The sequence below is a fragment of the Prionailurus bengalensis genome, chromosome B1, assembly GCF_016509475.1.
Source record: "Prionailurus bengalensis isolate Pbe53 chromosome B1, Fcat_Pben_1.1_paternal_pri, whole genome shotgun sequence".
Classification (NCBI taxonomy): Eukaryota; Metazoa; Chordata; class Mammalia; order Carnivora; family Felidae; genus Prionailurus; species Prionailurus bengalensis.
Window position 1 is genome coordinate 143,548,804 of NC_057344.1, and position 15,346 is coordinate 143,564,149.

The 15,346-nt window shown below is 39.2% G+C and overlaps 1 protein-coding gene across 2 annotated transcripts in view; it reads left to right on the top strand.

The window, feature by feature from the left end:
- The first annotated feature begins 396 nt into the window (after positions 1 to 396).
- Positions 397 to 15,346, top strand: part of CCNI (cyclin I) — a 36,190-nt gene continuing 21,240 nt past the window's right edge. Inside the window, exons 1-2 of one of the 2 annotated variants that reach the window (XM_043572422.1) lie at positions 397 to 962; positions 10,031 to 10,187. In XM_043572422.1, coding sequence (XP_043428357.1) covers positions 10,074 to 10,187 — 114 coding nt within the window. In that variant the 5' untranslated portion in view covers positions 397 to 962; positions 10,031 to 10,073. The remainder of the gene's footprint in view (positions 963 to 10,030; positions 10,188 to 15,346) is intronic. The other variant, XM_043572423.1, reaches the window with a different exon arrangement.

Below are 15,346 nucleotides of genomic sequence, written 5' to 3' on the forward strand. Positions count from 1 at the left end.
CCACCCCCCAAGCGGAGCTCTCAGCCGCTTCTTTCTTCCCCGGGGCGCATGCGCAGCGTACTCTCCGGCCACCGCACGCCTCTGCCAGCGAGTGGAGAGCGCTTACGTCACCGTGAAGCTGATGATGTGCCCTTCCGCTTCTCCAAGGAAAATGAGTCCGTGCACTTTTGACCTCCCTCAGCACACAGAAAACGTCTTCCTTTCTTCCACCCCAGTGCTAAAGACTTCTCCCTCCCGTCTCCAACAGCTCAGCTTTTTTTTTGCCGGGCTCCTCTGTACGTTCGTAGGACGAGGAAGACGGCGGAGAGGAAAAACGACAGGGCACCATACCAGTTCAGCCTTGTTTACAGGGAGTGAGCAAGTCTAGGAATCGGTCCGCGAGGGCGGAGCCGAGGAACCGGCACTTCTTCCTTCCCTCCCCTCCCTCCCCAGCCTTCCCCGCGAGCGGACGCGGCAGCGCCTCTGTCTCGCTTTTTCTTATTTTCCCCCCCTTCCCCTTTTTTTTTCCTTTTTCTCCCCTTCCCCCCTTTTCACCATTTCCCCTCGGAGGCGCTTCCCCCGGGCAGGGGCAGAGCCGGTCTCACCCCCCGCCTCTCCCCGGCCCCCGCCGCCCTATGGCGAGAGGGAACCCCCTCCCCACCCGGGCACTAGCGGCGGCGGTTGGAGGAGTGGGACCGGCGGTGGCCGCGGCAGCCTCAGGTCCGGGGAAGTCATGGAACTAATTCGCTGACCCACCGGCCACAGCCGTGCGTCCTGCTCGATCGCCAGCGCCCGCGCTCCCCCGGCCCGGTTCCCCCTCTTCTCCCTCCTCAGTCGGTCCGGTCCTCGTCCCGCGCGCCCCGCCGACGCGCGCTGAGGAAAATGGGGTGGTAACGGGCCCCCGGATGACCCCGCGTCACCACTGTGAGGCCTACAGCTCCGCCGGGGAGGAGGAGGAGGAGGAGGAGGAAGAGGAGGAGAAGGTGAGGGGGCGGGCGGGGGGGGGACTCGCGTCTCCGCGCCCCGCGCTCGCGCCCCCCCCCCCACATTGCCCCTCCACCCCGTGCCACCCGGAGGGAAGCTCCGGGAGCCGCGCTCCCTGGCTGAGGCCCGGCCCCCGCCTCCCCCTCCAAAGGAAACCTTCGGGACCACCCCCCACTCCGCCCTCTCCACGCCAGAACGGTTCAGCACCTGCCCAGTTTGTAAACTGTTCTGCTGTGTTCCCTTTCGGGCTAGTTTTTTTGTCAGCGAGTAACTTTTTTGTAGCAGCAGCAAATTGTCTACTTTGGTGCACTGGGCACCTCGAGCCTGTGTAACACACAAAGAAGGAGACACACCCCCACCCTTAGACTTCAACACTACTGCGGGAGCCAAAGGAAGATAATTGACATTACAAAGCGGAATGAATGCCAAACGATCCGTTGAACGGCCAGTACTGCGGGCACTCGCGGGAGGGGAATGTTACCCGGGGTGTGAGTGGGTGGGGGAAATTGGAAAGGAGGTGAGATAGAAAGGCGGGGTTGAAGTACCCGAAATTTTGAAAAGAGGACAGAACGGCCCCCTCTTGAGCTGGAGGTTCCATTGCAGGTCATTTGGGCAAGGGTTGAGAGAGAGTTGGGTAGCAAAGTAGTGGAAGGTGTTCCTGGGGAGGTAGAATGGAGTCACTGAAGGCCTCTGAATGTCAAGCTCAAGTCTTCAGCTTTTTTATTCTCTCAGTGGAGAGCGCCTCCGTTTGAGGAGCAGGGTATGATGTTAATAAATAACACTTGTTGAGCCTTTTTATCTGACGGCATTGTTCAAAGCAGTTTGCAACTCACTGAAGCCTCAAAAGGACTCGTGGTGAGGCAGGTAGTTCGGGAGCCTTAGTTTATCCAAGAGGAAAACTGAGGGTCCACAGGATGAAGTAATTTACCCTGTAGGTGACAGCTAGAGCCGGGTGGCCAGAATTCAGACCCGAACAGCCTATGTTGTAGAGTCTCTTTACCGAAAAATGCATTTGTTGAAAACATTAACGATAGGATTATCTGCGTCTGCTTTTTCCACGTGATTTGTGGTAGATGAGATAGAAGGTAGTGGACAAATAGATGAAGAATGAACAGGGTTTAGATTTGCAGATTTGGAACCAGAAGGATGGGAGATTCTGAACTTCTGGACTGGGATAAATTTCTTACTACTGATGTAGAGCAGACTAGTTAGAATCAGCATGTGTGGGGAAGGCACGGTAGCGATGATTTGCAGCGACCGATAACTGGGTTTAAGTGACAGTGTGACTCCTAGTAGGTTAGAATGGAGCTCTACGAAGGTTTTTGGTGAAGATTGGAAGCTGAGAGCTTCCAAAACAGTGTACACGTTTTATTCCGATTGTAAAATACTTTAAAAACGAAAGGTACCTTTCTGTACGTTTCTTCATCTTTAAAAATGGGTGTAATAATAATACCAACTTTGTTAGGTTGTGTAAGGATTAAATGAGTTCATATGGTGTAATACTTTGAACAATACCTGGCTGAGTCGTAAGCACTGATTGCTTTTACTTATTCAGAACTTAAGCATAAGCTATTTATTAGGCATAGTGCTAAACTCTGGAGTGTTTGCTATCAAAGAACTCAGGGTTAGTAGGAGAGACAGGTCTGTCACAGAGCAGATAAATTCAAAAGTAGGATTATGTCCAAGTACAGATGTGAGAAGGCAGGGTACTATTTACAGACCTGTGCAAATGACAGCTCCGTAGAAAGGGAAGTGCCAGCTAGAGAAGGACATTTCAGGTTGAAAGACCAGTGTGTGGAAAGGCATGGAGCTAGGGAAGCAAACAGCAGGCTGTTTTGGAATTACAAGTACCTGCAGTTCATTATTAGGTTAGGAACATAAAGTCAAGATGGTCACATTAAAATCCCTCTTTTTAGAATAGGAACTTAGTTCCAGAAGTCAGCATCAGTACAGAATTATTTTAATGGAGTTGGTGTTATGGTGATAATAAATATAAGAATTCTGTATTTATAAAGTTTCTGTTGTTTATCCAGCTCTGTGCAGCACGTTTTCTTAGAAGAGCAGGAGGTTCTGTATGTAGATTTGTAATATAGTTTATACTGTACAGTAGGCATTTTATAAACTATTCACTCATACATTAAGTTATTTGATAAACATGGAGAAAGAAGCAGCAGTGGTAATTGAAAGAATGGCAGGAGAAATGTGAAACTACTGTAAAGTTGGAAGTGTATGGAATATGCCAACCAAAACAGTCTTTTTGTTTCTTAGTTCCTAGAGACTTCTAGCTGTCTGAGCATTCAAAGTTTTGGATGTAACTAATGGCATAAAATAATAAGATATATATAACCATAAAGTTCTAGTATTTCAAACAGTAAAATTATATTTTAAGTGTTTGTATTTTATTCTTTTTTTTAAAAAATTTTTTAATGTTTATTTTTGAGAAGGAGAGAGCATAAGTGAGGGGCAGGGAGAGAGGGAGACACAGAATCCGAAGCAGGCTCCATCCAGGCTCTGAGCTGTCAGCACCCACGGGACATGGGGCTTGAACCCATGAGCAGTGAGATCATGACCTGAGCCGAAGTTGGACGCTCAACGACCTAAGCCATCCAGGCGCCCCTGTATTTTATTCTTCAGCAGGTTTCATATTCATCTAACTCAATCTATTTTACACATCAGAAGACAAACTTGTGCATTATCAGAGAAACAAAACTCAAGTTAATGTTTTCTTCACTGTACCATTATTTGTCTTACTAGAATCTTAAAAAAGGAATCTAAAAGGTGTCCTGGTAATATAAATACTTCCATAACTTGTCTTCTGTTGGGGGGGGGGAGGGGGGAGGGAGGTTTTCCAACATTCTTAACTTGAGAGTAATTTCAAAAAGAAACCCTATTCTAGATTCATCTATCATTAATATATCACCCCACTTATTTTATAATTTATCCTCTCTTTCTTTGTCGCATATATATGTTGCATGCATTATGGCCCTTTACTCCTAAGTATTTTACTGTGTATTTCCCAAAAAAATAGGAATATTCTCTTACAGAATTGCAGTAAAGTTATCATTAGTAAGTTTAACATTGATAACATTTTTAAAAAATCTTTTTAAAATGTTTACTTTTTGAGAGGAGAGAGCATGAGGAGCAGAGAGACAGAATCCAAATAGGGTCCAGGCTCTCAGCTGAGCACTCAGCACAGAGCCTGGCATGGGGCTAAACTCCCAACGGTGAGATCATGACCTGAGCTCAACCCGACTGAGCCACCCAGGTGACCTTAACATTGATAACATCTACTTTAATTTGTCTGTTCCCATTATGTCAGTTGACCCAGTAATGACTTTTAGCAGTTTATCTTCCCAGTACAGGATTGAGTCTACGGTCAGATATTGAACTTCCATTTTTCTGTAGCCTCTGATCTGGAATATTTCTGCAAGTGTCCTCCATGCTTTTTTCTTTCACTTGGATTATTTATGTCTTATTTTTGAAAGATAAAGGAAGTTTTAACTCTTTATTTTTTGTTACATTCCCCTAGTGTGAGCAAAGAATGGTTCCTTTATTTACTCATTTTCATATGGTGTATTATATAAATTGATTTCCTGAATGTTAAAGCAACTTTGCATTCCTGGGCTAAATCCCACTTGATTAGATTACGGTGTATAGTCTTTTTTTTTTTTTTTTTTTTTTGCTAGTATTTTGTTAAGGAATTCCACATCTGCATTTAGAAGAGATGTTCATGGGGCACCTGGATGGCTCAGTCGCTTAAACGTCTGACTTCGACTCAGGTCATGATCTCATGGTTCATGGGTTCGAGCCCTGCGTTGGGCTCTGTGCTGATAGCTCAGAGCCTGGAGCCTGCTTCGAATTCTGTGTCTCCCTCTCTCTGTGCCCCTCCCCTGCTTGCTCTCTGCCTGTCTCTCTGTCTCAAAAATAAATAAAAATTAAAAATTAAAAAAAGAATAGATGTGTATCAATAGTTTTCTAGTGCTGTTGTCTTTGCTTCACTGGCCTCATAAAGTAAGTTGAGAAATGCTCTTTACTTTTTGGAGGAGTTTGTGAAGAATTTTTAAAATTTTTCTGCAGATGTTTGGTAGAATTCACTAGTGAAGCCACTTGGGCATAGGCTTTTCTTTGACAATTGTTTGTTTACTGAATCAGTTTCTTGTATGGCTGTTCAGCTTTTTCTGTTTCTTTTGAAGTCCGTTTTGATAATCTGTGGTTCTAGGTGCTTGTCCATTTCATGCAAATTGTCCAATTTATTTGCAAACAATTCATAAAATTTCTTTATAATACCTTTTATTTCTACAGCATAGGTGGTAATGTCTTCTCTTTATTCCTGATTTTAGTACTTTAACCTTTCTGTTTTTTCTTGGTTGGTGTAGCTAAAGGTTTGCCAATTTTGTTGATCTTTTCAAAGAACCAACTTTTGGTTTCATTGATTTTTCTCTATTTCTCTATTCCTTCATTAATTTCTGCTCATATTTTTTTCTGATTTGCTTTTGGTATAGTTTGCTCCACTTGCACCCTATAAGTTTTGGCATATTAGGTTTTCTTTTTCATTCATCTTGAAGTATTTTCTAATTTCCCTCATGATTTCTTCTTTGACCCAGATTCCTTTGTTTTAAAAACAATTGTTAAATTGTTTTTAAACAATTGGAAAATAGTTTCTCAAAAATACCCAAAAAACAGAAACTACCCTATGACCCAGCAATTGCACTGCCAGGTATTTATCCAAAGGATACAAAAATGCTGATTTGAAGGGGCACATGCATCCCAATGTTTATAGCAGTACTATCAACAAAGTATGGAAAGAGCCCAATTGTTTGAAATTGTTAAATTTCAAATCTAAATATTTGAAGGTCTTACTTAGAATCTTAACTGTAGAAGATTGAAGAACAGGAATCTCTTGAATCTGATGTTACTCTTCTTTACATGATTTGATGCTGTGCGTGCATCTCTGTCCCCTATTCATCCGATTTAAAGGTAATTTTCAAAGCAAACATTTTGAGGGAAGAGTAATCACAGGGGCAGCTAGCCATTGGAGAATGTTGAGAAAGTTGGGGGATCCTGGTGAGTCACCCTGTTGGGTATAGCTAATGGAATGAAACAGGTAACTTTCGACAAGAGTTAATTATGTACTAAAATGGTAAAGAAGAAGCCTTAGAACCAATGAAGTTTAATCTCCAACTAATATAGGTGTTTTTTCTAAATATCTCTTAACAGATGGTCATCTAGCTTATACTCCATTTCCAAGGTTAATATTTATATCTGCTTCAGATGAAATTATAGTGACTTTGTTCATCTAATTTTAGAGAATCTGGGAAAACTACCAAGGCAACAAAATTGGAATCTCAGAACACCTCAGCATAATGTAACAATAGTTAGAATCTAATAAGGTGACTCTCCTTCAAGATGATTTTTTTAAAAATAAAGAGTATATTTATGGTCCTGAACAAGGTCCCTCCTACCTTCAAAAAAAGGGCACCAAAACTGCACGCACAATGGAGTGGGGCAGGTGAAGAGAATTTGCCTGAGTGTTCCTTAGTAAGTCTTAAGAGTTTTAGTTGACCATAAATTCTACCTGAATTGATAGTGTGATGCAGACTCCAAAAAAATAGCTAATGATCTTAGACTGTATCAATACTGAAACTGGTGCTAATTTAGAAGAACAAAAATCATGTCATGTGAGGAAACCTTGAACAGTTTTACAGCTATGAAAAAGATGAGTTGGTGGGCATGGTAGCCGCTTTCAAACATTTGAAGGATTGGCTTGTGAAAGATTAGATTTGGGTTTGTTTGTTTTGTTTCTTGGTTGTTTTTGTTTTTTGCCCCAAGGATTGAAACCAGCCTTTGATTGAGTCCCAGTTTTATCAGGGTTCTATGAGTGATAAAAAGATAATATTGGTAGGTATCATTTCATTATCCTATTTATTATTTCATAGGAGGTATAGTGGGAAGGGATAGAACCTGGTACTGGCACAAAAACAGACACATGGATCAATGGAACAGAATACAGAACCCAGAAATGGAACCACAAATGTGTGGCCAACTAATCTTTGACAACGCAGGAAAGAATATCCAATGGAAAAAAAAGACAGCAAGTGTTGTTGGGAAAACTGGACAGTAACATGCAGAAGAATGACCACTTTCTTACACTGTACACAAAATAAAGTCAAAATGTATGAAAGGCCTAAATGTAAGACAAGAAACCATCAAAATTCTAGAGGAGGACACAGGTAATAACCTCTTTGACTTCGCTGTGACAACTTCTTACTAGACATGTCTCAGAGGCAAGGAAAACAAAAGCAAAAATGAACCATTGGGACCTCATCAAGATAAAAAGCTGCACAGTGAAAAAAACAACAAAACTAAGAGGCAGCCTACAGAATGGGAGATGATATTTGCAAATGACTATTGGATAAAGGGTTAGTATCCAAAACCTAGGAATAATTTACCAAACTCAACACCCAAAAAACAAATAATCTAGTGAAGAAATGGGCAGAAGACATGAACAGACACTTTTTCAAAGAAGACATCCAGATGACTAATGGACACATGAAAAGATGCTCAACCTCACTCGTCATCAGGGAAATACAAATCAAAACCACAATGAGATACCACCTCACACCTGTCAGAATGGCTAAAATGAACAACTCTGGAAATAACATGTTGACGAGGATGCAGAGAAAGGGGAACACTTTTGCACTGTTGGTGGGAATGCATACTGGTGCAGACACTCTGGAAAATAGTTTCTCAAAAATACCCAAAAAACAGAAACTACCCTATGACCCAGCAATTGCACTGCCAGGTATTTATCCAAAGGATACAAAAATGCTGATTTGAAGGGGCACATGCACCCCAATGTTTATAGCAGTACTATCAACAAAGTATGGAAAGAGCCCAAATGTCCATCAACTGATGAATGGATAATGAAGATGTGCTATATATATATGTATATATGTGTATATATATATATATACATATATACATATATATATATATATACATACATACAACAGAATATTACTCGGCAGTTAAAAAAAAATGGAATCTTGCCATTTGCAACAGTGTGGATGGAACTAGAGTGTATTATGCTAAGCAAAATAAGAGAAAGACAAATAATATTTCACTCCTATGTGGAATTTAAGAAATGAAACATGAAAATAGAAGGGAAGGAAAAGTAAGAAAAACAGGGAGGCAAACCACAAGAGACTCCTAATTACAGAGAATAAACTGAGGGTTGCTGGAGGGGAGTTGATTGGGGGGATGGGCTAAATGGGTGATGGACATTAACGAGGGCACTTTTAGGGATGAGCACTGGGTGTTATATGTAAGTGATGAGTCACTTAATTTTCTTAAAACCATTACTATGCTGTAAACTAACTTGGATTTAAATTAGAGAAAAGAAAGAGTATCTGGAGTTGAGGATAAGGGTGGCATGGAAATTGAATAAGTTTATTTGTTTTAAAAAAATTTTAATTTTATTTAAAACAAATTTTCATGTCAATTCTAGGCATTTAAATTTTTTTTTAATCCCATAAATTTGAAGCACATACGTAATATACACAGTTGAAAAATGAAATAGTTATATGAGGTTTATAATGAAGAACTGCAGTCTCCTGCTTCTGGACCTTCTCACCCTTTTCTCACTTTCTTGAGGTGAATCTGAGCACTTATCTGTTTCTCTTGTTATTTAAGATATTTTCAAATAACTTGCCCTACTGTTTTTTGATATTTCAGTTTTAGGTATTAATAGTTTTCCTACTGTGACATGTAAAGGGGTGGCTCTCGTTTTACCTTGTAATACCTCTCATCTTCTCAGTGCAGTTTTATCCGTTTGATAAAGTCCCTATTTAGTATATTCATTATTATTGTTATGTAAATGTCGATATTATTACGTTTGCCTTCTTGCATAATCTTTTTTTCTGATGTTAATTACCCTTTCATTTCCTTAGCCTTTATCAAATCTAGTTGAGTCTTGCCACAGTTTAGCTTCTCAATCCAATTTTCTTTTGATTTTGAGAGAGACAAAAGGACAGAGTGTGAGTGGGGGAAGGGCAGAGAGAGAGAATCCCAAGTAGGCTCTGTGCTGTCAGCACTTGGGGTGGGGTTGGGGGGGTGGGGTTGTGCTTGATCTCACAAACCTTGAGATAGTGACCTGAGCTGAAATCAAGTCAGATGCTTAACCAGCTGATCCCACGTAGGCACCCCTCAGTCCAATTTTCTAAGCATGGTTGTACATCTCAGTCTCTAGTTTCTTTTTCTTTTCTTTATTTTATTCTATTATTTTTTTTAAAAAAACTTAAAGACCTTTCTCCTGGACTTTCAGTTGCACTGCACTGATCTGGACTGTTGCTCTTTAGACTTGCTCATTTTAGGGTGCCCGTCACTTTATTGTTGAGTTTTCTAGATGATCACTCTCTAGTAGAACTTTCTGCAGATGTTCCTTTTCTGCACTATCTGATGCAGTATCCACAAACTACATGTGGCTATTGAGCATTTGAAATGGGGCAGTAGTGACTGAGGAATTATATTTTAACTTCATTTAATTCTAATATAAATAGTTCTGTGTTTAGTTAGCGGACACTGTATTGGAAGCACAAATAAAGACGATTTCATACTGATTATATGGGAATGAGTGGGATATAATGCTATGGATTTCATTTTTTTTTAATGAAAGAAAAGGTTAGTAACCTTTATCTGATTAGATTTTTAAGAGGAATATTTGGGATAACTACTTCTAAGAATTACTAGTATGAAAATCCAATGACTTAAAATTTGTTGGCACAATTTGAGATGTAATAATATATTTTCTTCAGTCTATAGGTTCTATCAATTATATGTCCATGTTTGTATTGTCTTTACTACTGGGTTTCATATTAAAAGTGAATATGTTTAGGTAACATAATTATTGTAACGTTTTAATGTATTTTAAAGACCTATGAAATCCTATACTGCCTTGTAACATTCTTATTTTGTTTTATGAATTGCTTAATAAGAACAACAGATTTGTACAATGCTACATGTACTCTATAATTAAAGAAAAAGCATTGTTTTATATTTGATTTTATAGGTAGCTACATCAAGCTGGGAGGCAGGCAGATCCAAAGGATATCATGAAGTTTCCAGGGCCTTTGGAAAACCAGAGATTGTCTTTCCTGTTGGAAAAGGCAATCTCTAGGGAAGCCCAGATGTGGAAGGTGAATGTGCCGAAAATGCCTACCAATCAGGTAATGATTTTTCTTTTCACTCTAGATAGATGACTTAGAAATAAGTGTACTACTCTCATATAGTGGTGTCTTGACACTGCATGGGAGAAATACATACTATTAAAGGATATGCTCTATTTTTTATTTAAGAAACTTCTTGTTTCATTCTGAAACAAGAATGAACTTTTTGTTAGCTTGTGTTATCTGAGTTACAGCTTTAAGAAGATACATTTGTTCTCTTTCACTATAGCCCAGTGCAAACACCAATAAGCCTTCTTTATTTCTAGGTATATAGTTAGCTATGGAAGCTGAAATTATCTTTAGTACACAAAAATTGTTCTTTCTTTCTTGAATATTTATAAGGGGTTCAAGTAAGCTACTAAGATAATGCCAATGTTGGATGCTTCTAGAGAGATAGGCTTCTTACCACTCAATTACTATTAGCCATATGCCTTTTCTTTTAGAAATGTTTATGCTTCTAACATATAATCCTATTAATGTTTTTTTTTAACAAATAATTATTCAGTTTATGCACTTCCAAAGCTTATTGTATAAGCCTTTTTTATCCCTAGTATCTTGCATTGTGCTTGGGATAAAGAACAGTGGCCAAGAAATTTTTGATCTGTGTAGGTAAATGAATAGCAAATATCTGAGTTCCTCCTTTGTTGGTTTAGGTTAACCTTTGTTTGTAGGTTTTTGAAATCTAAATGCATCTTCTAATTCTAACCTATTTCTGGCATTCTTTGTTATAAGCTGATGAAAAATGTTTTGCATTTATTGTTACTTATTTGTCATTTAGCAGATTGAAATTAGTTAACTGGAGTGTGTTACCATATTTAATCCTTTGAAATAGGTAATAGTCCCTTTGCTCAAAACTTTATAAATTATTTTTAACGTTTATTTATTTTTGAGACAGAGAGAGACAGAGTATGAATGGGGGAGGGTCAGAGAGAGAGGGAGACACAGAATCCAAAGGAGGCTCCAGGCTGTGAGCTGTCAGCACAGAGCCTGATGCAGGGCTCGAACTCACGGACTATGAGATTCATGACCTGAGACGAAATCGGACGCTTAACCGACTGAGCCACCCAGGTGCCCCAGGACTCAAGACTTTAATAAGTAGTAGAGTTATAATTTGAACCTGAGGTAGTTCTCTTCCCATTATACTTTGTTTTCAGTTTTTACTTTTATCTACTTGTGTGATTTTTAATTTTTTTTTTTAATTTTTTTTTCAACGTTTTTATTTATTTTTGGGACAGAGAGAGATAGAGCATGAACGGGAGAGGGGCAGAGAGAGAGGGAGACACAGAATCGGAAACAGGCTCCAGGCTCCGAGCCATCAGCCCAGAGCCCGACACGGGGCTCGAACTCACGGACCGCGAGATCGTGACCTGGCTGAAGTCGGACGCTTAACCAACTGCGCCACCCAGGCGCCCCTTAATTTTTTTTGTTACTATTTTTTTAAAGTTTATTTATTTTGAGAGAGAGCAAAAGAGTGCAAGCTGGGAAGGGGAAGAGAGAGGGAGAGACAGAATCCCAAGCAGGCTCTGCGCCATCAGCACAGAGTCCGATGTGGGGCTCAATCCCATGAAACATGAGATCATGACCTGAGCTGAGATCAAGAGTCGGACTCTTAACCAACTGAGCCACCTAGGCACCCCATCTTGTGTGATTTTTTTAGATTACTTGGGAATTCAGTCATTCAGTAAATGTTCATTAAGTAACTGTTACATTCTGAGCACTTCTAAGCATTGAAGATACATCAGTGAGAAAACTGAAATTCCTGTCCTTATGTTCTGACATTCTGGTATGCCTCGAAGCTTAAATACACCTGGCTTTAGAACCATTTCTTTCTTCCTTCTTCTGCTGTCTCCTTGAGTCAGCATGTAACCAACAGTAATATTCTTTTACAACATAGTCTTTAAAGGTGATACTCTACCAAGATTATAGTATATTGCTATGTTATCACTTAACCTGGCCTATTTCTTTTTTTTTTTTTTTTAATTTTTTTTTTTTTCAACGTTTATTTATTTTTGGGACAGAGAGAGACAGAGCATGAACGGGGGAGGGGCAGAGAGAGAGGGAGACACAGAATCAGAAACAGGCTCCAGGCTCTGAGCCATCAGCCCAGAGCCCGACGCGGGGCTTGAACTCACGGACCGCGACATCGTGACCTGGCTGAAGTCGGACGCTTAACCGACTGCGCCACCCAGGCGCCCCGAACCTGGCCTATTTCTATAGGTGACTTAGTAAATACTACGGAGGTAATATCAGAGAATAGAACAGTATTAAACTTCTAAGAGGGAAGTTAAGGATTTGCTTTTAGTAACATCAAGTAGAAGCCAAAGTTAGTTCTCAAATGTGGATGGGCTTGTTCTGATGGAGATAGGGATAATAAGGTAGGGATAAGAGGAGAGCTGTAAGAGCTGGAGCCACTTTCCATGGTAACCCCCAAAGACACTTCTGTATTCTAGTTCTAATTTTTTTATTTTCTTCTATCACTCTTCACGGACTGGCTTTTTTACTTCTCTTTCCACGATTACTTCTAATCATGTTTTCCCTTCTTGATTTCTTGGAGAAAAGAAACACTCTTGTTGTTAAGCCATATACATACTTTGTCCAACTTTTCTAATGTTTTTTTAAGTGCTGGTAAAAATGGAAAAATAAAATATTTTAATTTTCTGCTTTGCGTCTTTCCTTCAGTTTCCTTATGTTTCTTTCTCTACCTAAACTCTACCTCTGGATCACTCTCTTACAGTTCTCTTTTAATCTGCAGCTCGTATCCCCAAGTTTAGAACAGAGTGGTCACACGAGAATGTTATACACCTATCACTCCCTGTGTGTGTGCTTCTACAGCACTTTTTACTTCCCTTATAGCACACAATATTATTTCCTAATGATGTGATTGTGAGTTCCTTTGGGCTAGGGTTGTGTTATTTTATTTACTGGCATATAATAGACGTATAATATAGTAGTAAACATTTACTGGCATATAATATAGTAGTAAATATCTTTTAAATGAACATTATCATTTCTTTGTAATTATTTCAGGTTAGAGAAGTTCTTTTACATAATAGTACGTTCAATTACACGATAATTTTGTTATATGAATTTGGGGGAAAAATTGAAGACTGGTCAAAGTGACATGCACTTTCAGATATTCTTTATTTTGCTAAAGTGCTTTTGATATGCAAAGACAAAACTATGCTTGAAGCTGTTACTATAAAGATGGTTTTCATTAGAAGTTTGAAACTCTAAGGAATCTTCAAAGGCCATATAATTATGTAGTTTCCAATACATGATCTCGAGCCACTGGGCTTCTGAGTGTATCAGAGTCACCCAGGAGATGTCTTACAGAGATTCCAGGCCTCACTCAGACTTCTTGGGCTTGTGGTGGCAGTTATGGAAATATGTATTTTAAAAAGCTTTATAGTTTTATTAACATGAATTAGGTTTGGGAATCACTGATTTACTCTAACCACACAGTAGAAAAGTTCTCCTTCTAACATCTCTGGTAAGTGATCCTCTGTTTTGGATATTTTATTCATTCTACTATGGAAAAACTATAAATTATTGTCAAGTTTTTCCTAAATTGAACCTGAAAACTCCTTCTTTCTAGTGGCCACTTACTGGTTCTAGTTTTGTCCACTGGAGCAATACAGAATAAATTTCCTTGTTTTAAGTGGTAGCCCTTTATCTATTCAAAGATGTGTTAAGCCCAAAAAGTCATCTCTTTTCCTTTTTTTTTTTCTTTTTCTCTTTTCTTTCTTTCTTTCTTTCTTTCTTTCTTTCTTTCTTTCTTTCTTTCTTTCTTTCTTTCTTTCTTTCTTTCTTTCTTTCTTTCTTTCTTTCTAAGTTAGTTAACATACAGTGTAGTCTTGGTTTTAGGAGTAGAACCCAGCGACTCGTCTCTTACATATGACACCCAGTGCTCATCACTAAAAGTGCCCTCCTTAGTGCCCATCACCCATTTAACCTATTCCTCTACCCACCTCCCCTCCAGCAACCCTTAGTTTGTTCTCTGTATTTAAGAGTCTCTTACGGTTTGTCTCCCTGTTTTTATCTTATTTTTGCTTCCCTTCCCTTATGTTCATCTGTTGTGTTTCTTAAATTCCACATAGGAGTGAAATCATATATTTGTCTTTCTCTGACTGACTTATTTTGCTTAGCATAATACTTGCTAGTTGCATTCACATTGTTGCAAATGGCAAGATTTCATTTTTTTAATTGCGAGTAATATTTCATTGTATGCATATATGTACACACACCCCACATCTTCTTTATCTATTCATCGGTTAATGGACATTTGGGCTCTTTCCATACTTTGTTGTTAGTGCTGCTATAAACATTAGAGTGCATGTGCCCCTTCAAATCAGCATTTTTGTATCCTTCGGATAAATACCCAGTAGTGCAATTGCTGGGTCGTAGGGTAGGTCTGTTTTTAATTTTTTGAGGAACCTCCATACTGTTCTCCATAGTGGCTGCACCAGTTTGTGTTCCAAATAGCAGTGCAAAAATGTTCCTCTTTCTCCGCATTCTTGCCAACATCTGTTGTTTCCGGAGTTGTTCATTTTAGCCATTCTGACAGGTGTGAGGTGGTATCTCATTGTGGTTTTGATTTGTATTTCCCTGATGACGAGTGAGGTTGAGCATCTTTTCATGTGTCTGTTAGTCATCTGGATGTCTTCTTTGAAAAAGTGTCTGTTCATGTCTTCTGCCCATTTCTGCACTAGATTATTTGTTTTTGGGTGTTGAGTTTGGTAAATTCTTTCTAGATTTTGGATACTAACCCTTTATCCAATAGTCATTTGCAAATATCTTCTCCCATTCTGTAGGCTGCCTCTTAGTTTTGTTGATTGTTTCCTTCACTGTGCGACATCTGTCTTGTTTTTTAACCATTTTTTGATTAAGATTTATCTCGTACCACCCCAGGGTTTCTTTTTCAAGATCTACTCTTTTTAGTGTGTTTCTTAAGTTGTGATCTTTCAGTTGTAGTTAATAATAAGCAATGAAGTGAAACTATTACTTTATCTTGGTTTGATAATTTCATTAAAGCAGCCTAAATTTTGTTTAGTTTAGTTTTGGCAGCAGTGTCATGTTGGCTTATTGAACTTGTTTTTAAAGCCGCCTTTTTAAATATTTTTTTAAAATGTTTATTTATATTTGAGAGAGAGAGAGACAGA